Below are 26,838 nucleotides of genomic sequence, written 5' to 3'. Positions count from 1 at the left end.
TCAGCAGTCTACAGATTTGTGAGTTATTTAGACCAAATCTTGCCTATGTGAGATAAAATTAAAATTTGCCTGTCATTCTTAAATTTATTTAATATTTTAAACATAGTATTACTCTTCTAACTGCACCAAAAATAAAAAATAAAAAAATAAAAAAGGAGAGAAAAAAGAGAAAAAAATTTTTTTTTTCTTTTTCTTTTTCAGTTGTGTCTAAGGCATTAGAATATTTTAGGGTTTGTAACTGGGGCCTGGAATTAAGTCTCTTGGATTTTCTTTATTTAATTGGCCATTCTCTGTGGCAACAGGCCTCTCGTGTCACCACTCCCATGTCTATAAAGAGAAGCATGTCTGCATCAGGGTGGTAATGGTGGGCTATTGTTACTAAAGTTCTTTCACATACTGTTGTGCAAATTGTAAATCAAATAAATTACTTTCTGTATCCAAGTAATTCTTTACTGGGCACTTCATAATAAGTTTTATTTCTCTGTGAGATATACTCACTTTAAACGCTGTGTTTTCTGGGACAAGCTGAATATCATAGCCTGTTTCCCTCACTGAAAGGTTTTTTTTGATCAGTGGTCATTCTGATAAATCACATTCCTTGTGTCAAATCCCAGTATCCAGGCTTGGAACAGGTAGCCTTATCAGTCAAAACCACGACAAGAAGACAGCAGCAGGTCCTTGAGAAAGCAAACCCATTGTCCTGCTTCTTTGTACCTACCCACTTTTCTTTCTTTTTTCCCTGTTTTCAGCACAGTTGCCTACCAGTCATCTGAGACACTCCTTGCCTGGTGGCCTGGAGACCCGTCCCCATTCAGGTTCCCTGCACACAGACAGGAGAGAGCACAGCCACTTGCACCCAGATAAGCTAGAGAGTTCTGGTTTTATCTGTGCTAGTGACCTGGGGCCCTCTTCCCCTTGACAGTTGGGAGGCTTCATCTGTAAAAGATGATTTTAGTTATTTTACACTAACTGTTCAAGACTGTTCATGCCACCTTCTCCAGTTCATTTCTGGGCCTAATTTCTCTCCAGAAATTGAACATCTGTTTTACTTGCATGACTTCAATTACAAGCATTTGTCTGGGTTTCCTTGTGAAGGCATCAACTGTATTTCAAACAAAGGAGCCTTTTTGGATGAGGGGTGAGAATACCATACATTTCTAATGCTTTATGTAAAGCAAAAGTTTTCCATGTCAAAGTAGCCTGAATGCTTCCTTATTTTTATGAATAGCAAGAGTTGTGTTGGTGTCCATTTTAGAGCATGGCTGCTTCAGCTCTTATAGCACAGGAAGGTGCATGAGAGGCATTCTGAACACCTTCCTGAATGATACTAAGAATTGAGCATTGTTCTTTGTGTATTTGTTTCAGATGGCTCTGAAAAAAATGAGGTCCATTTATGGAAAAATTAGTGGCTATAAAGACAATTACAGCTTTTACAAACATAGCAAAGGTGCAATTGAGGATAAAACTATGGTACTGTATAGTCAAGTTCTTTTTATGTTTGAACTAAAATACCTCTGGATAGTTATTGTTTCAGTACAATTTTGCATGCATGCAGATCTCAGAAAGAATGAAAAAATAGGCTTTAATTTTCTTAAACAACTTAGAATCATAATTTGTTTGCTGTGAATCTCAGCATATGTCATTGCTGAGAGGAATTTGAGATATATTTCATTAATTCTGTTAACCACTTCCTGAAACTGTATTGATTTGAAACACTCGAAGCAGTTATATTGACCATAGCAGAGTTAACATTGCAACTGACAGAGAATGGTTTTATGATATCCCTTTGGATTTCACAGTCAATAAGTAGAAATTGTATAAGCATAGCACCAGAATGAAAAATATACATGAAATTAACATTTAAAAGGACAAGAGTTGAAACTACTGAAATACGAAGTTGAATACTACTCCTCTTTTCAAGTGAGTGTCTTTAAGAAACTAAATTCTAGAGAGTTTCCAAATGTTTTCATCCTTGCTATACGTAACTCACTCTCTGGAAACAGATAGAGTAGTTACAAGAGCTGTAATTTTATAAATATATTTTACAAACAGTACTTGCTATATGAAATTGCAAAAAGTGGTAGCTTTTCAAGGCTCATCCATTTTCTTTTCTACTCGGTGGGAGGAAAGATGAGTAATCACTAAACAGCAAGGCATGATATTAGCTAACCAGAGCTATCACTGCAATAGTTCGTGTTTATGTTGCATGATAAGGATATCTTTGAATTCAGTTGAGGTTACAATGGAAGCAACATATTATTAAAATTATGCAGTAGAAGAAAAAATTGACTCATTCTGGGTAGTTAACCAATGACAAGGTAACATCTTAAGAGAAAAAGGCAGATGAGGTTGACCTTTATTCTCTTTTCATTTTGCCTCCTGCTTCTAAAACTATCAATTTACTTCCCCTGAGTGCTCAGTTTAACAGATCCTAAGGCATTCTCCTCTGGCCTTGTCAAAGAGACAAGACTTTCATAGAATAATGAAGCACATCCATCTTAGTTCCGTTCAGAACTTCTACATCTATTTAATTTAGAAGAATTATCCTTTAAAGCTTTCTGAAGCTTTACATAGCAAATCAGTTTTCTGCCGGGAAATGTTTCTACAGTCAGACTGTTTCATGAGAATTTTTTTGACGTTGTCATTATCTGGAAGTACTGAAATACTGCATTTTGATTTTATTGTTTTATTATTATACTTCTGTTAAAAGCTGTCTTATGAGTCAGAAAGATGAAGATGAAACATTGTTTGTTTTATACTTAAAAAAGGCTTTGCCCTTGTTGAATTAAACATTTTGATAACATTAAAGGAAAATATTTTGGAATTTTTCAATTTGTACAAAGGTTGATGTTTGGTGTTGGGCCTCCAGTTCAGAACAAAACAAAGTTTCAGAACCTCTGAAGTCACTGCTGGGTGGAAACTCTGCTGTTTAATGAATTCTGCTGTGATTCCTGAAGCATCCTTTTGATGCTAGCTAATCAGCTAGTGCTGTTGGCTGAAGAAGCTCAGAGAATAGCAGAGAAGTAGGGGGCTATACTGAGCAACTGTGGAATATGATTGACACAGAGAATCTTCATTATCCAGTGAAATCATCACATCAGAAATGCTGATTGTAGGGTCCTTAGACTAGGGACTCACTGTTCCAGTGTTTTTAAATAGCAATTACCATAGGATGTTTCCATACTAAAATTCTTGATCAAACTTTGCAACACCAAACTGCAGAGTAGCTTTTCCTCTGCCAGATCTTCTGCCTTCTGTGATATGCCTGGCTTAGTGGTTATCATTGTTATAATTGACTGAGTCCCATATAGGATTGCAATCAAAGTTTACAATTTATTAAACGAATAGAGGCAAGCAAACAGCGCTGGGTGCGCCGGGAGTCTCTGCTCCACCAAGACGCACACCTGTTACATAAGGTGGCTGGTTTTTATGCTCCTAGGCTAATACATATACATTACTACTTCTAGAAGAGGCAGGGTTATTATAATTGGTTCCCGGAGTCCGAAACCCTCCCGGTGCGCCTGCGAATCAGTCTCTGGTGGTCTCTCGGGGGTCGCTCGGGCTGAAGGCCTGCAGTCTTCCTCGCAGGCTTTGTCCTTCAGTCGTCCTTCAGCTCCCCCTTCCTCCTTATTTGGTAGCCTCTGGGCCGGATGTCAGAGACTGGCGCCACATCCAGTGCAATAGTCAGCAGTTTTCTCTAAAAACCCCTTTGTTCTCTTATCACCTAGACCTGGGCCTCAATGTTAACCCTTCAAATCCCTTATTGACACGAATTGCTGAACCATTCCTTACAATCATCTTTACTAAGATTAGAGTATAGCAAATTTAAGAAGCACTAAAGTATTATTTTCATGTATATATTTGCTTTATTTGTAGCAAGAGTTACTAGTGGGTGCTTCATCTTAAGAACCTGTGCACAGAGCTGTAATTTTCCTCAATGCACACTTGTTCTTTTTTGAAGAAGAGGTTTTCTGTCTGTTAGCTCACTTGCTAAAAGGAAGAAAATGTTAACTAACAACTACATCTCTTATAAGATGAGCTGAATGGTGATTTTAAACACACAATATGGAAAAATTACTGAAGTTAAAGGTGTGTTGACAAGGTTGAAATCTTTTACTTTCTTTTCTTGGGTGACTGTTTTCTAGATGCACAACTTCAGAGTGGAGCCTCATTACTATTATTACAAATGTGAAAATCGAAGTTTTAAAGTTTCAACTATAAATATTTTTTTAACTTATTCACCTAAATTAATAATCAATCAGTGACATATAAATAGATTGCAAGAGCTATTACTTAAAACCATAGAATGTATATGTTCCAGAAACAAAGATGGTCAAAGGCATGTTCTTTGTATAGTCAAAAAGAGATGAAAGTTACTGAATCTGAGCTGAACAAAGACTTCTGACTCTTCCTGTTTGATTTGAGTTGCTTTTGTTTGTGCGTTGTGTGACAAACTGACTGTTTGTCTCTTGTTTGGTTGGCATGTTTTACTATCTGTTAATGTTTGGGAACTTGAAACCTGGATAAATGGCTTGATAGGAACCTCATGAAGTTCAGCAGGGCATGCAAGGTCCTGCACAGGGGAAGGAGCAGCTCAAGGCACCAATACAAGCTGGGGGCCACTGGCTGGAAAGCAGCCTGTCAGAAAAGGATCTGGGGTTCTTGGTGGACACCAAGCTGAACATGAGCCAGCAATGTGCCCTTGCTGCAAAGAAGGCCAGTGGTATCCTGGGCTGCATTAGGATCAGTGTTGCCAGCAGGTCAGTGTGGCCTCCCTTGTGCACACCTTCCCCTCCAGTGCACACCGGTGAGGCCACATCTGAAGGACTGTGTCCAGTTCTGGACTCCCCAGTACAATAGAGATGTGGACATGCTGGAGCCTGTCTGATAAAGTCTACAAAAATGATGAAGGGACTGGAGCATCTCTCCCCTGAGAGCTGGGACTTTTTAACCTAGAGAAGAGAAGGCTTGGGGCAAATCTCATCAATGTATATAAGCTAGTGTGCAAAGAGGTCAGAGCCAGGCCCTTTTCCGTGGTGCCCAGTGACAGGACAAGAGGCATTGGGCACAAACTGGAACACAGAAAGTTCTATCTAAACATCAGGAAGCACTTTTTTACTGTGCAGGTGACTGAGCACTGACACAGGTTGTGGATTCTCCTTCCTTTGAGATTTGTAAAACCTGACTGTGCATTGTCCTGGGCAGCCTGCTCTGGGTGGCCTTGCTTGAGCAAGGCTGGGACCAGATGACCTCCGTAGGTCCCTTCCAACCTCAACCATTCTGTGATTCTGTAGTGCACTTGACAAAAAAGAAACTGCTCACCTGAGATACGACTCTCCTGTGAGTGTATGGAACTAATTCTGAACCTTAAACTGCTGTATTTCCTGATGCCATCAGCCGAGGGAAACTGCACCATGCAAGTGCGGCTGGGCGGGCTCAGGGCTGACCTGCTGTTAGAGGCTGGTGAGCTCTAAAGAGATGCAGAGCAAATGAGTGACACCATTTGCCAGTCCAAGAATTATAAAGAGGAATACTTGTGGCACAGAAAATTATTGCTGTGAATGCTGTCATATCTACAGCTGTGTGCTCAGGTGAGCCAGTGGAAAGGATCAAAAATGCCAGTTTGGCAGCCGTAAAGAGAGCAACATAGCAGGTGCGACGAAACAAAGGAAGTCACATGTAAGCAACAGCCTGTATTCCCATCCATTGGAGATTATTTATTGAAAATAGTGCTGTGGCAGGTATTTATTTATCTATTGGTATTTGACAGAAGCTCATTTCTATGTAAGGTCAAGTAGAATTAGCATGACAGAAAGGAGGACTAAATACATCCTGGTTTATACTTGGTTTCTAAGTATAAACCTGCCTAATGCAAAGTAAAGCAGAAACTGGAAGGGGTAATCTACTTAAATATTCTCTTCCTTAGTGACCTGTATTCATCCTCTTTTATATCAAGAAAACATCTTATTAGTCATCTTACCATTACTCCTTTTCCCCTGTATCTTGGAGAGAAGAATGGCTCTGTTCCCAGACTACCAAGCCTTGGGAAATGATCTGCTTACTGCCATCATCAGGCTATTTGCTAGTCCAGACAGAAGTACCCTTTGCTATTCTCCATCAATTTATTTTCTGTCAGTAGGGTACCAGGAGAATTACGTTAGTCACAGTTGCCAGATTGAACAGGATATGATTTGTGAAAAAATACTTTACATTTTAATTTTTTTTTGTTGTTGTTGTTGTCTTCTATTTCTTCTTACAGTAGAGGGCTGCTAGCACTTTTTTTTTTTTTTTTTAAATCTAATGTTGAGTTCATTTTAGGTCTGTTCGGCATGTAAGAAGATTCAACAAGAACACTTTTTTTTTTTTTCCCACACCTCTGCTTGCCCCCTCCCTACCAGCCTTGGGACCATATTGCATTTAGACAGCAGAGCTCCTTAGTTGACTAACTCGTGTCAGGAGTTGTGTCTGCTTTGACCTTCCACTAATAAACAGCAGTCCTGGTACTGGGTACCTATTTACTTCATATTTCTTTACTGATTCTGCTTTTATTTTCCCATCCATTCCTGAGTCAGTAATTGATGTTTAGGGAAGAAATGGTGACCATCAACAATTTTAGATAGAATATGTACAGATCTTAAAATATTACATTGAGAGGTAGGCCAAAATATAAATAAAATTGTTTTGTATGGAGGATGGGAAGAAGAGGGACAGAACTGCTGGTTTGGATAGACCTGTAAATTTGTGTATGTTTCAATAGAAAGTTTTTTTTTTTTTTTCACCTCTTCCTACTATTTATTCTTACTCTGACAATGTAAACAGCAAAGACGCAACAGGTGCTAAAAGTAGCATTCACGTCACTGCATACTCCTAGGCAACAGTATGAACTTAATTTTTCTCTGCATTTTGTGGAAAAAGGGGAAAGAAAAAGAGCTTCAGCCTCATCCTCACAAACAGCTTTGGCACTCACAAGATTAAGTTATAAAAGACCCATTTTGTGTTAACAGCAGGACACCATCCATTTTCAGCTCTTTCATCCAAATGAAATTAAACATGGACATGTACAGTAAAATAATATGACAAATAAGGACACATAGTATTATTTATTATACCAATACTTACGGGTCAGTCTTTTCAAAACACTTCCATTCCTTCAGCCCCCCAAATCCACAGTGCAGTATGGGGAACTATTATCTTTAATATAGAGATAAATAAAAACCGTCTCACTTGCAAATGGTCACACCACAGGCTAGTGATCCAGCATTGTTGTGAATAATGTCTTTTTTGTTGTTCGTCTACCGGATAACAGATGGCTGAAAATGACTCTCTCCTACCTTCTCACATAAACTTTCAACTACTCCTGCAAGCCAATGGATTAATATATCAAATGGTAGCTCTGCACATAATGAATGTGAAGATAAGGATGGAAGGAGGCAGGAGGTTTTTGCAGCAGTCATTGCTTTGTCCAGACACCAGGAAACATTCCTAAAATGGAGCCATTAGTGATGGCTCTGTGGTCACTGTCAGAAGCTGCTACTGATGGAAAACAAAATGTTTTGCTTCTAAGAGACATTTGGTTAATATGGTACCAAGTTGCTTGTAAAAGCAGAAAGGCTGCCTTTTAATTCATACAAAAATATCATAGACAAAAAGCCAATACTAGATACAGGGCTGCAATTAATATCTCACAAATGCTTGTGTGGATGTCCCCATGTGTACAGAGCAGCAAAGGAATGAACTTGTTAAACTAAAATGTAGAGGGTTTTATTTTCTGTAAGTTTTACTTCTCAGTTTGCTAAGTTTATTGTGATTGGAAAGAGCACAGTTTATAAAAAAGGTTGGTATACGTATTCATATATATAAGCATACACCATGCTTCAATTTTCAATTTTAGACAGAAATATCATACTTATTATGGATGGTATGATTAAGTATATTTTAAACCCAAGAGCTGTTGATTGCATATTAAAATGGTAGTTCATGGTTATTTAAATTTTTGATAAATCTCCACTGATGGATAAATAATGTTTGAGAATTTCAGTTGTCAGCACACATTACATTTCAGTGAATATTTGGGAATTATGCTCAAGAGCTAATATATTTTGCCTTCATTGTGACAAAATAGTTGAGATACATGTGTAAAGAACTACCGTGAGAAGAACCATGAGATTTTTATTGCTTTGAGAAAAGTCACATCTACTTCAGACAGTAGAGCAGCACAATTATTGACATTTAGAATAAAATAATTCATAGTCTGAATAGAGATGAAAGACTGCAAATGGAAAATATACTGAATTTGGTGGAAGTATCAAGCTAGAGCAAAGATCAATTTTATTTCTAACACAGTTCATTCTATGCTGTGTGATGTAAATGATTTTTTATTATGCCAAGCACTTGAGCATAATAGTCCTGAAACAATGCCATATTTTGGTAAAAGCTGAATGGGATTGGATTTTCAATCAGACAAATGGTTCAAACTATAGGTACTTACAATCTGAATAACTTCATTTCTTTTCCTTTTGGAAAATGTAGCCCCGCAGCAGATCTTTGAAGTGTAAACTCTGAGACACAGCAGTATTAAAATAGTCATGGATTTGGAGGAAATATCACAAAAACATCCAGCATGGCTTAATCAAAAATAGAATTTCATTTGAACTTTCTATAGTCTATTGAATATTAAAATATTTCATATTTCAAATAGGAAAAAAAAAAAAAGAAGCTTTGAGCAAAGTTCTGATCATAGTTAATGACATTTCTGGTGTAACACTTGAATACTAGTATTAAGGATGAAAGTTTCTACTCAGTTTCATCAAACTTTCTCATATCTTATATTTCGTATTTATTTGCTATTATCTGAAAAATAACTGGTCTGTGCTGGAGACCATGGAACATTACGACATAAGTTTTCAAATTAAAAGCACTGAGAAAAAAAAACATATGATCACTTTGGCCAAACAAAGTATTTTTATTCTGCAATTCCTTGGCAGTTCATCATGAAATATGTGTTTTGGGGCTTTCTCTTATAGCTGGCACCCCACATTGGGTGCTATCTTTGTGCAACCATCGTGTTGTAGCATCTCTTTTATTAAGAATGAAATTACCCATTGGAGGTATTTCTGTAGCTGTGAGAATGGCTGGCTAATGAGCAAATTTTTAGGGAACTTCTGGGTTCTTCATATTTAATTCTTCAGCTTGCATGAGGAGTTTCTGCATAACATCACGTTATGCTGTTGTATTTAGCATCATTAAATCTTTTGAAGGATGTATTATAGTCAAAATAACCAAGTGAAATGGCTCGGGTTATTCAAGAAATCTGTGATGATGAAAAAGGTTTTTTTGGACATCTGTTTTCAGAGCCTTAAGTGTAGAGAACAGTAAGAGCATGAGTCACTGAAAGAGTATTTTGAAATAGCAGTGTTGGAAAAACCCATTTCCAAACCAGCTGTATAAATTAACTATTATTGTGTAGGAATTCTGTGATGAAGGAAGCATATTGACATTGCTGATGGGCAAACGTCAAAACTGTAAGTTGCTGTCTCCACTGGCTTTCTTCTTAGAGTCAAAATCACAAGTCAAATGGTATATCATTTATATATGTACTCCTATTACTCCTGAATTAGGACTTCAGGATTTTCCTCTGTGGATGTGAAGTGCCTAGTAAAAATTACATTGCTGCCTCACTTCCTTCCATTGACATCTGTGTGTGGGTGTCTTTGGGGGGCAGTACAGCAAGAATTAGAAGAACCATTTCAGAGGGAAAATATCATATTTCTTAAGCATATTGAAGTGAAATATTAAAAAAAAAAAAGAAAAAAAAAAGAATTGTTTGAAGCAATAGTGTGAAGACTCACAAAGCCTTTTTATTGGAGGCTGTTTGTTTTTACATTTTATTTTCAAATGGCTGATGTAAGGATAATAATGTAAAGTTGTTTATTGCAGGGGTAATAATATTGTAGAGACTATCAATGTGCACTTGCAGACAGTTACTTATATGCATATGAGAGAAAGAACTCATTTGACTAATAGTGATATGTAATTTGGGAGAAACTGAGAGGCCGGAAGCTGCAGTGTGTGAGGACAACACTACAGAAAGTTAGTAAGTTTGCTTTCGATAGTGCCGCTGATACTTTGATTATTTTTTTTTTATTTTTATTTTTTTTACAGTTGGCTTTCTTTTCAAGGCATTAGAATTGTGGAATCTGTAAAAACAGTATAAATAAAATCTCCAGTTGGATACAGTGAGTTTTTGCATTCATTCTCAAAAAAATCCCAAATTAGTTAATATGTTTTTACTTTAAGCAGGTATAAACTAAAGTAATTGAGAGTTAAAAAGGGTGAATCATAAAATCAGATTTCTTTACTTTTTATGCATGGACACCATTGTCAAGAAGGGCTATAAACTTTGAAGAAATTCTGTTTACAGTGTTTGTTCCTGTCTACATGCACTGCACAAAATGGTGGTGTCTGTTCCTTTCTGGCTGTTTGAACAAATCATCTTTACCCCAATATCAGGTCTGCTCTGCAACTCTGGGGTCTTGCCTTGCAACAAGCATAAATATATTATTTTTACTTCTCCGCAGGCATTACCTGTATTTAGAAATTTAAGCTACTGATGACTTATTGGAAAGCTCAATTTCAGTACTTTCAGTTGCATAGAAATATACTGGATAAAGAAAGACAGAAAAAAGAAAAAAACAGAATGTAGTTTGGTGATGCTTTCCTCTGAGGAGCCTCCACCATAAAACTATCAATAAATCATTACTTATTTACTCTGAAGCTTGCTTGCTAGTTAAGAAAGAAGACTTAGGGGGTGATCAGTGCAATTTTGTGGTATCTTCGTAGCAGTGAACTCCAAAAATTTGTGCTTATCGATTTACCTATTTTCTATACCAAGTTGTTAGCAAGACACAGTGAAACATCTAATAGATTAAAAAAATAAAGACAGATGAACTATTAGCAGTAAACAGCAATTTTTTTTTCTTCAAAAATGTGTTGTTATTTTCCTGAAGTAATTAACAGATCTTGGTTGAATTTTAGAGTGAGAGTTCAGGGTAGTTGGGCCACAGTGATGTTATTGCTGCCCTTTTACATGTTATTTCATAACTGGAGGTCAAATTCATCCATTTCCTTCTTTACGTCTGAATGCTTTTCTTGAAGGAGTCTGCTCTCATGCTCTCATACTGGTGTGCACCACAGCAGGGTGCTCCATGGAAGCACTTAGATGCTGTTCTACTTTCCATAAACCAGCACTGACTGCAGTAGGGAGGGGACTCCAGCTACTAAACTCCCCCCATGGGTATCCTTCCCAACAGGGTGGTAAATTGTATCTATTTGCTCCTGTTATCTTCTAAACTATTTAACACAAAGGCTTCGGTAAAAGGAATTAAAAGGAGCCCTGACAATATTGATTAAAAAACAAGATGGAGACATTCAGGTTCAAATGTCTGGAGTTGACTGTGCCTGAGCAGATTTGGACGAAGGTTACCTCATGCTTTAGGAAACACCATGAACAGTAAGTGGTGGAGACTGTTTTTTCACACAGAGTTTCTTATTCCTCCTGTAAAGAAGTTACATTGTCATTGAGAGAGACAGAAAACAAAAAAATTGTTGGTGGCTGGGCCCTCACCTGCAAGACGGGGCAGAGTGGTTGCAGTACAGTCTGTTGGTTTATGCAGTACACAACTCTGTTGGGAAGAGCACTGGACAGTTACATTCTGTGCTGGGAGGGTTCCTGCCCTCCATATGGGGACTGCTCCAAAACGTAGGATGGAATTTAGCTTGAGAGCTCCTAAAGGTATTGGGAGAAGGAGAATATGATGGACTGCTGAATTCTTGACTGTTTCTCTCTTCGTAGTACCTAAATGGGTTTGTGTTTGTAAGGTGGAGAGAGAAACTGGTTGAGAGGAGAAGAGGGATGGGTCATAATGATAAGGAAAACATAAAGTCATTTAGCTTTTAATATTTTACCATTACTTGATATTTTTGGACTAGAAATCAAGGTCTCATTGATAAGCCTCCTGGGCTCCTTGCTTATCTCAGACTTTAGAAGATTTACTTGGAGTATACAGTATATAAAAACGATTTTTTGTTTGTTTGTTTGTTTGTTTCTTTGTCTATTTGGAGATAAAGATTCCTTATAAAAGATTTCTTCCAGGCAACCTTATGGTGTTCATATTTTTACTTATATTTCCTGTGTCCTGATTCTTTTTATTTTTATTTTTTTCCCACAAAGAGTTTTCACATAGAAAAAATTGTGAAGGTCTGTTTCCAAGGAAATGTACAAAAGTGTCTTTATCTGTGTCACCTGAACACTGATGTTTCATGATAGCCAAACAAGATCACATGGCTTTACAACATTTTGAAGAAAAACATAAAAATCCCTTTACAAGAGAAAGGCTATGCTGCGTTTTCAGAGCACATAGTTTTTCTAAACAGCATCACTCTTGTCTTGCAAGGGTTTAACATGAAGCAGGGTTCTTCAGTGAGGTGCTAATCTTTAGTGCTTATTATAACAGCCTTGAGATTACAGAGGTCCCATCTGTGATTACTGGTACATTGCCAATTATGAACAGCTAGTGTCATCTGTAAAACAGTCACTTGTGGCTGTTGAGATCTGAGTGTAGGATGTCTTTTGAGAAACTTTAGAGGCAAACGTTGCATGAGTTCCTTTTGCTGGAGAAAGCATTGGCCTGTGTGGATTGGCGCTGTTAGGAGAAAGAGTGGGCACAGATATGCAGCCATGTTTAGTTACCATTTTCGGTTTTTTTTTTTTTTTTTTTTTTTTTTTTTTGAATGGGATTTCTGTTTCTGAAGATTGGTTATGAGGCAGGGTGTGACTGCAGAATTTACGTTAATGGAATTTGTTGGTCAGCACTACTGGGTGTTTTTATATAGGTGTGGGAGTTAGGAGAGATTTTTCATATCCTGTATTAGCTCTTTCACAATATGAAAATAAATGAAATTTTCCTCTCTGAAGCAGAGATTCACTAACTTAAAAATATCAAGAAACAAGTTGTTAACAGGGTTATGCTAGCCAGAAGAATGTGTCCTTTCTGTCATTCTAGACTTGAATATTTTTGAGGATTGCTTCGAGATTAGAATGAAAGGGTCCCACTCAAAAGCAATAGGATGATTCATTTGAGGTTTTATTTCCACAAATTTCTGTGTGCATCTTCACTGAAAAAAAAAAAAAAAAAGAGAAATTCTTGCAGCTTATTATGTTGCTTTAAAGCTGGAAAACTGTTTATTTTTTGTGCTTGATTAAGTTCATTATGATATTTCAGATATTTCATATCCTCTGTAGAGCTAGGAGTATTTTTAAAATTAGATTTTTAAATCTGTAACTGGCTACAAACTTCCTTCAGGTGTAAGGGCACTACACAAATGTGTGGGGCACTTTCAGTTGTAATAAGTCACAAGAGTAAGTTTATGCATTTGTTTTCATCAGTAACTTAGAAAAGAAAGTGACAGAAATAAATGTGTGAAAGTTGAGTTGCAAATGTTATTAATCAAACAGCACTTTGATCAATGATGTCTTCCTTCTAAAAGCCAGCACATTTAACCAAAAAAGGTCAGTGTGTTAAATATGTAAATGTAATCAGCAACATATTCAAATCACAGATTCAGCTCATTTGCTACTTATGGTAAATGATGATGCTGGTTTAAATCTATGAATTTATTTTCCATTAATCCAAAGGAATAGAGAAATTAAAAAATTGTTAAATGAAAATTCAAGGTGGAAAGCATTTAAATTAATACAAAGAATTCCAGAGTCAGTCATTTACCTTATTTCCTTTTTTCACCATCTGAACATTTTTGATCACCTTACTTATGAAACTGAGAAATGGGCAAATGAAACACCCCTGAATTCACTTTCTATTAGAATGAAATCCATTGTAGTTCAGCACTGACTAGAACCATAGTTTAAGATGAAATAACTCATTGTTCATTCAAGCACAATAGCAAATCCAGCCCCAGATCATCGCTTTTGCCTTGATCCTCATAAGCAAAAGGGAATCTGAAAATAAGCCATATGTGTACAAATATGGAAAAATAGATTTAGATCTTGAAGTGTATCAAACGTGTTGGTGATGATAGTACAGCCATCGCTTTTTTTTTTCCCCTCAGCCTTTCTGCCCCAAAGTTTGTGTGGTACTTGATTTCTTTCATGCATATGCATGTAGAATTCATACAGAAACTATGCTTCTCAGAAAACGGAAATAAACTATAAAACATCTGTGTTTAAATAACTGAGTGACAACCTGTGCTCTGAGATTTGTGACTGTGAAAACTTCAGGGAGAATGTGGATCATCTTACCCCATTCACCAGTGAAAGCCCTTCCTCACAGAGTCCAAATCCATTGGAAAGCAATTTTTGTGAGTGGATGAACCTCAGAGAAAGTGCTGAGAAAGTGATTTACCTGTTAATCTGATCTGTTTTCTGTTTCCAATTTCCAAATCAGTGATGAGGAATGAAATTGCACTTTATTTTTCAGTAATGAACACAGATTTTGAAGTGTGTATCAGTAAATAAATTTAATTTCATGATGTATTTCACCGTGGAGTAGTGTGACAAAGCAAATGGTGTTGAAGAAAGAAGTCAAAATTACACAAGTCCCTCTTCAAATAAAAAAATATATTGGAAATGCAGTGGTGTCACTGTATTAATTTAATAACAGTCATGTTGTCTTATATTTAGAAACTGGTTCTTTGTGTGCAATATTAATCTTTCCCTACAGGGAGTTGTTCTGCACAGAATTCTCCAGCTTCCTGTAAATGGGTGCTGAAGCCTTTCAGCACACATGCACTCATCAAACCAACCCAGCCTCCTGGCTCTCACAGCACAGGAAAAGCACTGCAATGGTTAGATCACCCTTCTGAGGTCAGATGGCAAAAGTCTTGATGAAGATAAAATTTCTCTTGCTATCAGGAGTGTAGGAGAACTTCCCATGTGCTTCATCATCTGTAAATACTCTGAAATCTACAAGTAAAAAAAATGAAGAGATGTCAGTTACAATATCTAGATATTAGCAGAAAAAAGAATATTTTTTTTTTGCATGATTGAACCTGTCACCTTAAGAAGTGATAGATCATTATAGCTCAGTTAAATTTCTCAGTGGTCTCATGGTTTGTGATTTTCATTAATAAAATGCACTTTGTTACAAATTCAATCTTCAGCTAAAAATGTTTTGATTTTTTAAAATGATAGAGCATTTTGATTTTGATTTTATTTTGCAGATCTCGTTATGCCTTTCTGTTGTCAGATCAGGGTATACATGGCTCATTGCATCTCTGCATAGCAAAAAATGGATCTCTAATTCCCATTAATTTTGTCATAGTTTAGAGTCAACACCTTTTTAAAATGTATTCTGTAGAGACTTGTTTAAAATAAAGGTTTTGTTCTTGAAAGCTATCCTTAGCTTTGCCCTGGACTTTATGACTATGACTTGGAAATTAACATTGCAGACTTCAGAGCACCCATTTTCCTCCAAAAATATTTCTGAAGATATTGTGACAGCTTCAGCAACTGCTATTTTCAAACAATTTCTTTTAAAATTAATCACCAGTTGGCTTTTGAGCAAATGCATTTCATGAAGAACACAGTTGAGAGATTTGTGTTGAATTATGAATGTAAACACTTTTTTTCTGCTTTCTTGAAAAAAAGTTGAAAGTCTTTCATATTTGTGGACTTGGTGAATTTTATTTCCTTTTTCTGGATAGGTGCTGACATTGAAATAATCTCACTATTGTCTCAAAGGCTCTGAATCTAAAAACCTGTTTCTAATGTTTTCTGAGAATGATCACTTTGTTTTGTCCAGTTTTATTTGATACAGGAATTTGCATGACAAGTGAGGGTTCTTCTGGGATTTCAAAATTCAGTTGGTGTCTGTAAGGTCTTCTGCACCTTACAGATCTAACAGCCAGCTTCGCTTTTAGCTACCTCACAAAACCAAAGCAGGGAGACTTTGGGAATTTCACTTGAGAATCTCCTTTGAAAATGTTATTATTAGTGTTTTTGTTATCAAGCATTACCTGTGACTGGCACATTAAACACTGTACAAAATCTGAGGACATTTTAACATGGCAAATTTTTTCTATCTTTTAGGTTGTGGCTTTAAATCTTTCAAATATAGCACTTACAATCTGCATACTTTGCTTCAGAGTACTTTACTTGCAGTTCAAAATGAAGACTCATAATTTCTTTCACTGAACTGATTTTTCTTCTAGTTAAAAAGTCTTATTTGTTTTAGATCATTCCAAATTATAAAAAGGACATATATTAGCTAGAATTTTAAAAATACTGCATCGTAGGATGACATCATCAGGCATTCAAATTAGTTCCCTCTGAGCCTGGAAACCAAATACTCCTATTTATTTATTTATTTATTTATTTATATATTTTTCCCCTTTTTGGAAATGTTCTATACCAAGATAGTAGCTTTCATGCTATTTATATCATCCTACTAGCTAGTCATTTTGATAGATTCAGGTTTGAAGGTTAAAGGTGTTTTATCATGTGTTAGCACAGTTACAAATAATGAATTCTGTAACCTTTTTCATCCTAATTCTTGGATCATGATTCTCCTGTAGATGTGAAGCATGGTATATGAAAAATGGCATGTATTTACTGGTCACCAGATTTTCAAAGCTAGGACTCAAAGTCAAAGGATTTGAGTCAAAGGACTCAAATATTGCCTTTCCTGTAAAGCATTCACCTGTTTAGCTGCCTTGTTCTTTTCCTGAGATAAAAAATTATAGCAATGGTCTTGCTTTTAGAAACACATTTGCATAAACAATAAAGCTTAGAAAAGGGCACAGATATGATTGAATGGAATTACATTGTTGATTAGACATATAAAGTAACCACTAAAAAAAAACACACAGCAAGCTATTAAAGATGATACTTTTATTATTATTTTAGGACTACAGTTGCCCACGAGATCTCCCAAAGGAAAATGGACTGATAGATTTCTCACTTGTGATATGACATACTACTTGCAACTTTGTTTTACTTGAATACCCTTCACACTAGAAGGAGAGCATATATGTTAATATTTATTGACCTAAGCTTTTGTCATTGAAGTCATGCAGCTCAAATCATTGGAGTGTTCAAGTGTTACAGCTGGCTTAAACTGCTGTTCAGGCTTTTGGGTATCAGGGGAATAGCTTCATTATAAAATATGAATAGAGTGGTAATGATCTTTCAGAATCAGATGATAACAGTTGTCAAGAAATCCCATTTCCCTCTGTTATTTAGAAGACAGTGTAACATATGGAAGTGAAATTTCTGATCATGTAGGCAAATATGATGCCTGGAGCTGAGGACTGTGAAATATGGTGTGTCACTATGGGAAAGTGTTTGGAAGAAGTAAAGAGGAAAGCATTTGAAGGTGAGATAAAAAAGTAGAAAAATTCTTCCCATGGGGTACCTACAGGATTTGAAGGAAGACAAAGTTAAGAACCAGTTTTAAAAAATCTCATGTTGTTTCTCTAATTACTTTTTTACTCTGACCTTTGAGGGTTTAGGAAAATATTTAGGGCTGACTAATTTCTCTAGTCAGCTAACGGAAAAAATGTACCTAGGTTTGGAACTGCATCATTGAAGTCTGTGAAGTCTTATCTTACACTAAGCTAAAATTCATCCTTCAGTGTTAGCCTCATTAACTTCTTAAAGACAGAAATTGTATTTATAAAAATTCACAAAAATAGAGTATTTTGAGGTAGGAATATCTGCCTGAAACATTTTGTATTCATCCGACAGTAGGAGCATGCAAAATTGCCTCACTTAACAATTCAGTATAAATACTATGAGAAATTTTGCTGCTGAAGTTTAATATCTGTCAAAATTTATACATGTAAAAAAGTATTGAAAATCTCTTCTCTGGAGATGGTTGTAAAATCTCCACAGTTTTCATTGTTACATAATCAATTTAGTAATGTGTACACACATGAAAAGCTACATTAAGATAAGCTAGGCTTTGTGAAGTACATGATAAGGCTATTCACTAAGTTTAATAAAAAATGGAAGTAACAAAATTATTTACAGTTAAGAGAGTAAAAATGGATTTTCTTTCTTCTCTGGAATGCTTTATTAATACACCATATTCATTGTTTTAATAAGATCAAAGGAAATTATGCATAATTAGAAGTACAGGAAGAAATTTGAGTCTTGGAAGTGATGGTGAAATCTGCAGGTTCTAATATTTTATATTATTGCCTATTCATGAGATTTTATTATTTTGATTAGTTTTATATTTGTGTAGACTTTTATTGTCTTTTTGCTTTTTAAATTTAAGGTTTTTAAAAGAATAGTATTATTATGTCTGCCAAGAAATGGATAAGCAACTTAAATACCATTTTTATAAGGAAGTATTATATGTCGTCTTTCCATTACGTTGGTTGTCTGAAATGTAGACATTCTGCAACCATCATGAAACACAGAACATGTGCATCACCCCCAGCTTCTGAGTGTGTTTTCCCTTTAGGCCAGTTTTTGTTATTTAAAGTTGTTTAAATCATAAATGCAATTGTCTTTTTGTCTGCAGAACTGCTTCATAATCTGTTTTGTAATCCAATACGTTCACAGTGGTGAAGTCCAACTGCAGCTTGGAGTCTAAAAAATGAGACTTCCTTCAGCTTGTTTTGGCACAAAGAGTGTGAAGTGTGATAGGAAGTGCACAGCCAAGTGCAGCAGAGGGTGGTTAAGAATCAGGAGGCAGGGTTGGAAGGATATGTGTTGCAAAGGGCAGCATGGAGTGTGGTATTGGAGATGTTAAGAGGGGGGGAATAACATGCCCTTAAGATAAGGGCAGGAAATTAAATACAAAGAAAAGGATAGGGAGTAAATGTAGGGATACAGAAGATGTAGAGGATCTGGAGTGGTAAGGAAAGGGCTTCAACCCCAAGGATGAATGAATTCTATCAAAAGCTTAGACATGAGGCAGACCTGTTGTAGTAGTACATGCTTAGGTAATTGATATGCTTTCACTGGTAGGCAGCGGAAAGGGTTGAAAGTCACTACAGCAGAAGATAAAAAATCAGAAGGCAAAGCTGAACGTAAACCGGAGCTCCTAAAAGGAGTTCATAATCGTATGTATTAGTCTCAAGGAGGTTTTTTGTCAGAAATGACATGGAGCATATACTGTCATATATTGCAAAATCACAACGTATGTTGCATTTACCTTTTCTAAGTTTCATTTGCAAGCTAATTTGAAAGGTGAGGAAAATCTTATATTAACTTTAAAAAGAGAGTTTCTTTAATGTAAATTTTTCAATAATGTAATTTTAAAATGTAGGTTATCATACACTTTTCTATTGTGTTTTATAAGTCTTGGCCTAAAGAAAGGAGTGGTGGCATGTTTCTTTTGCCAAAGCTGTGGAGAAACATATATATGTATATATATGTATATATAAAAAGATATTCTAGTTGATTCTTGACAAACAGAGCAAAAAAAAATATAGAGGTCTCTTGCATGTAGAATAATGTTAATAGGTCTAGGGAACTGAAGAATAGGAAGAGAAAACTTACTGATCTAAAAATACCTATTGCTTTGTTCCTAGGTTCAGACATTGTTCAGTGGTTGACGAAGAACTTATCTATAGAAGATCCAGGTAACTTTTAATTTTTGTATGTTTGAAAAAACATGTTGTGATGTGGGTGGCCAGGCAGCATTTGACCAGTGTGATTTCAACAGCAAAACAGACAGCATCAAACCTCAGAAACTTTTGCTAAGAATCTCATGATTTTGGTTATCCATTTTATTGGAACATGTACCAGGAAACAAGAGGATGTCCAAGAATGAAAATGATAAGTGCTTTAATTAGTGGAAAATTAGTTTATGATTTACTTCAAGAGGAATTAACTCATTGTCATACTAAATAGTTTGTTAAGCACAAGCTGTTTTCTTAACAGAATTTTCCCGTAGATTAAAAAATAAATAAAATTAATAAAATATGCTCTTGTACTGATATTAAGAGCTGTGTTTGTATCTTTAAGTTTGGACACTTTTATAGCATCTTAAATGGAGAGTAAACTGTAAATAAAATCAGTGTGGTGAGGAAGAACTGCTCACTGCTCAGTAAACTGGGTTGGGATGTGGGAATAAAGATTTGGTTCTAAATTCTGCCACAGGTTTCTTATGTGGCAAGCTGCTAATTCAGTTTCTATGGCTTGGTGCATGTCTGATATTTATTTCCCTGATTTACAGGAAACTTTTTACATGATGTGAATTTTTCTGGAAAAGAATGGTTTCTAGTAGAAAATGATGAACGTCAGAAATAAAATTTTGTGGAAGTTCCTATTCTATTTTGGTTGGAGGAAAGATAATCTTCCCACTTAAGAGCATTAAAAAAAAAAATCCTTTCTCTGTTTCAGAGTTTTTGGAATGGAATGTCTATTTTTTGTTTGTTTCTTTTTAAATTTTATTTTATTTTTCTGTCATATTAGATACGAAAGTGGAATCATTGTGGAATTCCAGCAAAAAGTAATATCACTGAGTTTAAGATTATGAGTTGGATAGTTTTATATGTATATTCAATATTTGAAAATATGCAGTTCACAAATTATCTGAATTGTTACATCAGACAGATCACTAATTGCTGCCATTTTAGTATAACTTTAAAGTGAGTGTTGTGTATTTGCTTCCTGAAGCTAATGTTTAGATCACTTGAGACATGTGTGATATTGCGTTTCTCAGCTGTCAACTAAAAAACACTCAACTATCTATTTTTATTAGAGTTTGAAAGATTGCCATTCTATGTTTATTTGTTATGGAAGCTTAACCTTTATTTTTAAAACCAGAACTGCAATACTAGAATAGGCTGTTCTTCAGATTATCTTGTTGTTGCAAAATTTGGAATAGCTGAAACCTTAAACTAAATGGTTCCCTATGTTGATACCCAAATAAAATTAAACAAACACACAAACTACTAACATATGTAACAAGAACACCACAGAAATTTAATCCGAGCTGCATTATACCCTCTCAGATTGCATGGGTGGAAAAATTATCCAAAATGGCAAAAACGTCTTATGCATGTCAGTCCTGGTCCAAGGACTGGACAGTCCAAAGTCAGCTATCTGGAGCTGGCTGGATGCAAATCTTCAGAAGGCAAGCCACCCCAAATGTTGCCTTTGGGTGACATTCAGAATTTCCAGAACCTGACAGATGGTGAGCAAGAGCTATTCACAGGACAAAACTTCTGATAGTACTCTGGTTTATAAAATCTTTGAAGATTTTGACTTTATTCCGGTTCTAGACAAGACCATCCAGAATTTCCCATGGAAAAGCCCTAAATTTCTGGGAGCATCATTTGAATTTCCATTACCTTCTGTCCGCTTTTCAACAGCATGCTAGTCTGTCTTTGAAAAAAGACTATGGCTGTCTTTTTAAACTCCCCCTTAGGGTCCTGTTACCAAGCTGTTGTGCAGTTTTGCGATGCATAAATAAATAATCCCTGTGTTTGCACTGGAAGTTATCATCTCTATCTAGTACTGATATCAGTAATATAATGTAGACCTTGGTTCACATATTTTGAGAGTATATTCCAATATCTCCAGAAAAATTTAAGGACTACTGTACCCCTCATCTGTCAGTGCTGTGAGCTATTCATACAAGCAAGGCATGTAAATTGTTATCTAAGGGACAAATAGATAGATTTAACTTACTTAGTATGCAGTACATAAAAACAAAACAACCCGCCCCCCCCAAAAAAAAAAACACAAACCAAAACATTTTGTAGTGCTTTTTTTCCTGTGTTTTGCATAGAGCATACAACTCTAATAACATTTAAATGGGAATGAAGAAGGTTGCTTTATGGATAGTGAGAGAACAAAAGGCAGGAAATGGTCTGGCAGCAGCATTTGTTTTCACTGTGTTAATAAATGTAAAGCTAGTGTCTGGAAACAGTAATTTTAAGCAAAAAATAGTTACAAGTGTAAATTTCCAGTAAAAAAAAAAAAATGCACATTTTTCATAAGTGGAAAAACATGTTGTGTGGAAGATTTGAAAGATTTTGGCTTGCTGAGTAAATCTGCATCAAGAACATAAACTAGAGATGATGGGTGGATTCCGCTAAATTATACCAGATTTGAAGTTGTTTCAGTGGAGCAGAGAAGAGTTTGTGCCCAGAATAGCTGGGTGCAATGTACAGTTGCTGTTATGTTGTTTGCTTTTCAGTATGTACTTAAAAAAAAATGTTTGTGTTTCAGCCTACAACTCATCTGTAAAATTTTAAGGAACAAGAATTATCTAAGTTATTTTTAATGTGGAAGTTTAGTTCGGTCATAAAAATAAGCCTGACCTCAACCCCAAAAGAAGCAATTAACTGAGTTTACAGAATTGTAAGAGCTTGTGGTTTTGCATTTAGACATGTGTTTGTTGAATTGACCATTACAGGGTAAGTGCTGACTCTTCACTGATGGTGCCAATTACTCTTAATGCGGAAAATCTACTGTTTTGCTACATTGTGTTTTTCTTTTTTAAAATGATAATTAGTGCTGTGAAATGTACCAGGTTGACCACACTACAGACTGAAATCCTTTTAGTCCTTAGGAAAAAAACAGAACAAAAAAGGATGATGAGCTGATTTAAAGGTGTCAGCTGAAATCTCCAAGAGAGTGGTTCTGTACTTGGTTCTTGCACTGATTTCTTTGATGCTCTTTGGCAAGACACTTGATTTGTCTGTTCCCTAGCATTACAACATGCTAACAGTAAATCATGCTGTTGTCTTTTAATGAGAGGAACCAGTATCAATTCTTGGTTTAGTGAAGAATAATCAGTATTTTCACAGTTAAATGTGTGCTATGTACAAATACGTATTTCATGCTTAACTCAACCCATGAAAAATTTCTACTTATGTGTCTCAAAAAGAGCCTTTAATTTACTGACATCTGTAAAGCCAATGGGAATTACTTGGCTGAAGTCACTTCATTACTGGTTGGTTGCTGAAGAAGAACTGTAGTACTGCAGCCAGCTTCAGGATATGCAGCCCTGAGTTCTGAGTGCCTTAGTCCGGCTCCTTTGGGCTGTTGGAGTTTGCTACTGCTCCTGGATGACAAGAATTACACTCAGAAGTGTTACTAATCCTTGATGAACATCTCTTCAACAGTTCAGAAAATGCAATGATGATGGTAGCAAAAAGTTAAGCTGCCACGAGAAATTTTAAAGAAAGCCGCTATATATTAAAATGAGCCTATAACAATTCATTTGAAAACACTGTAGTATTTTCTCTATTCTCTCTTCTTAAATATGTTTACAGATATATATATTACTAAATCAGGCTTTCTAAGTTATAAAACAAGACTGTTCCTTGAAATAGACATGCTCACATCTGCAGTTCTTTCCAATGACATTCTTTTCATTTAACTTATGTAGCTAATTTGTAACTAGATGCCCACCAGCAGTGGTGTAAACTGTGGTCACTAACCCAGTGCAAGAAAAAGGGAGAATTCAGCAGCACAACATCTGTTTGTCTCTTCTACTTTTCCCTCCTTTTTTTTTTTAATATATTTTTTTTCCAGTTAAATTTTTCTCCAGCAGCAGCTGTATTAATAATGACCTCAAAAATACGCTGTGTTTGCTTTAAGAATTAGAGGAAATATGTTAGCGTTTTAATCTGAGTAGATTAAAGTGTACTTGAAAACCTATTTCTGCCCCTTCTTCACATGTGTATGCAGGAAGGCAGCAGCAAACAGCAAACCATTGCAACCTGGGAGACAGTGCCAGACAGCTGCAGGTGAAGGGGAGGTTCCCCTTCCAGAGTTTGCTAAAGGAGAAAATAGCCTCTTATGAAATGGAGGAAGAAGGAAATGAAAAGGTCACGCTTCTGCTTGCAGTCTTTGCATTAATCAAAACTAGTGAAAATAAAGCAAGAGTAGAATGCATTCTTTTTTTTTTTTTTTTTTTTTTTTTTTTTCCGCTTAACTGGAAAAAAAAAAAAAACAACTCACCTGGTAAATTTTATACTGCCTGCACACGTACCATAAGCCTCATATTAGGAAATTGGGATCTACGAGACACTCAGCTTTTTTTTTTGTATGTCTAACAGAAACTTGGGTGCATTTTGTTTGGTGAGGCAAATCTCGTGAACCTTCAGCAAGTCTAATGTAAATAACTCTAACTTTATTCTGCTGGGTGAATTTGATCTGAGCTTGTCAGGTCCTGTAACAATTAAATGAAATAATGTCTGTGATAATAATTTCAGGTGAACAGAAGGAAAGTAAAACTCAAATCCTGCCTGGGAAAATGTCAAAATTGACAGGCACTCCTTTAGTACCGATAGTATTAATGTTGTGATACTCGAACATAATAAAACTGTATGGGGCAGTTTTCCTTTATGTATGTGTAGCATTTATCTGTCTTTGATAATCATTGGACTTCTAGCCACTGCTGGGGTTTCAGGACTGAAATGGTAGATATTCATATGCAGAAGTTATTCTATTTGCCTAAAAGCCTTGGATAGACTTGACAAATGGCAGACAAAGGTGTATTCCTTGTCATATAGTTGTGACAGGATAAATTAGACTTAATGGGTACTGTTTCTTCTTTCATACTTTTTCACTGAAGCTTCTTCCACTTTGTTGTAGTCTGTTACTCTGTGTAGAATGCATGTGTGTTACACTTGTCTCCCAAGAGCACGCAGAACAGCAGGGGTAGCCTGATGTGAGCTTCCCCTCCTCGTACATGCTGATAGCAATTTTTGAGCAGCCTCATTTCCATGTATTAACTCTTGAAGGTGATTAGCATGTTCCCAAGTTGGCCAGTTGATTTTCTTGCATGCAAATAGGTGGTAGGCTACATCAGTGCTTAATTCCAATTTCTCTTCAAGGAGTGGTCATTTCTTCTGATAGTGCGGTGTGTTTAGTAGCTGGTTAAAAATGAACATTTTTTTACTCCTGCAGTGAAGAAATGGAGTTTGTGACTAGTACAGATGCAAAGGTATCAGTGACTGATCACTTAACATAAGCAGATAAGTCAAACTATAACACTGTTACATCAGACTAAGCATGGCTAAATAAAATTCCTTCTCACTGATTGTAATGAGGTGATATTATTTTTCAAGATGCTATATTAAATAGTTTATGTTTTTTCATCCTAATAATAAACTATATTTGTAGATAATAGGATTTATGTATTATACAACATCATAACTCTGAAAATGCCTTTAGAAATCACTTAATAAACAGTGAAAGATATTTATCAATATAATAGGTTATATTAAGAAGGTAGAAAGTATGTCTAGTCTATTTACTTAATCATATTTATGATCAAATTAATTTTATTAACTTTTTATTGCCTATAAGTATTAATAATTGAAAAATATCTATTTAATTTATAAAGGAAAGTCTATATTGGATCAATGAGTAAAGATCACAGGTATGGAATTTGCCTTCTTCTAGGATAATTTGCTGCATAACAGAAAAAGAAGAATTGATATTTCTGCTATTAGAATTACAAATTGCGTGCACTGTAACTTTGTTTCTGTAACCAACCTATTTGCACTTGTCCATAGAATACTAATTCAAAGTAGATTTATTGTGTTTATAATAAGGAAAATCCTCAAACTCTTCAAATGACTTATAATATATGTACACATATTTAAATAATTTTACCATAACTTAAGTTGTGTCATGTAAGTTTCCTAAGTAAAACAGAACTCTCTTGATATTTGCTTACTTCTGGTTGAAAACAAACCTTCAACTGAGTGCTTAAATTTTTTTTTTTTGAATACTAACCCTAATTCTATAGTGGTGTCTTCAAAGCTATTTGTTTTTCATAAGAAATAATTTAAGTCTATAGTATTAAAGTATCGAAATGCTATGCACGATTATTTTCAGTGACAAGTGTAATACCTTCATATGACATCCACTCCTTCATTCTTTATTTTAATCATTGATGGTGAAATTCCAGTTCCACAGAAGGTTGGAGGCTTTCCATTAACTGTAAAAGAGCCAAGGTATAACACAATTCCTTTTAAAATAAGATTAGGTGTAACATGGTCTTTAAGCTATATCTCAGACTAAAATACAAAAACTAGTTTCTAAGAAGAGTCTTATACCCAGTTAGAGTTTTAAAATTGAAACAAACTACCAATGAACAGCATTTTCTTTGGAACTCAGTAGGCAATATGGGCATTATTTCACTGAGGCCTTTAAGAGCCTTGGTGAGTAAAGAGTAAGAAAGAAGTACTAAACAGAATACAAAGTACTGATTAGAAATATTAGTGTAAAGAAGCCTATTCAGGCAAAACGTTCGTGCTAAAACCATTGCCAGATCCATATACCAGAAACTGAAAAATCAGTAAGCATGAATTTCAAGTAATTTCATTGGAAGGAGCTTCAGATGCTCTGTTGTACCAATTTAAGGAATATATTTCATCCTTTCTGTCACAGAACAAATTAGGGTGTAAGAAATCTAAATTACACAGTTGAAAATCTTTACCCATCAAATTACCTCTGAAGTACACAGCTTCATCATAAAGCTTTATGATGAAGCTATTATTATATAAAGCTATATGATGATGAGTGATTCAAAACTGGGACTGTGTTTTCCCCAAAGCTCTACAAAACCTAGAAAGTTTGTTTTTTTTTTTAGATAGTTTTCAATGAAAATATTCCACATAGTTCTGAGGAACTGGTTCCTAAACAGTGTATATCTTTCCAGGTATTGTACCCTTCTCTTCATGTCATCACTCAGAATATGGAACCAATATCTCTGAGTAAGAAAATATATCACTAGCCAATGTTAACTTCCTACGAATGCATCAGATTTTCAGTATGACTAGCTTCTGATACCAAATTCTGCTGATTTAAATGTTATGTGTTCCCTGTCTTGTCTGCTT

General features: G+C 35.6%; 1 protein-coding gene across 7 annotated transcripts in view; it reads left to right on the top strand.

Annotated features, from left to right (window-relative positions):
* RGS7 (regulator of G protein signaling 7) overlaps positions 1–26,838 on the top strand; it is a 260,078-nt gene that overhangs the window by 127,825 nt on the left and 105,415 nt on the right. For all 7 annotated transcript variants that reach the window (XM_040552619.1, XM_040552614.1, XM_040552616.1 and 4 more), the window contains one exon: positions 19,558–19,608. In XM_040552619.1, the coding sequence (XP_040408553.1) occupies positions 19,558–19,608 (51 nt within the window). The remainder of the gene's footprint in view (positions 1–19,557; positions 19,609–26,838) is intronic.

This window comes from Cygnus olor, chromosome 3 (assembly GCF_009769625.2).
Source record: "Cygnus olor isolate bCygOlo1 chromosome 3, bCygOlo1.pri.v2, whole genome shotgun sequence".
NCBI classification, from domain to species: Eukaryota; Metazoa; Chordata; class Aves; order Anseriformes; family Anatidae; genus Cygnus; species Cygnus olor.
This window is presented reverse-complemented; position numbering and strand designations above follow the sequence as displayed.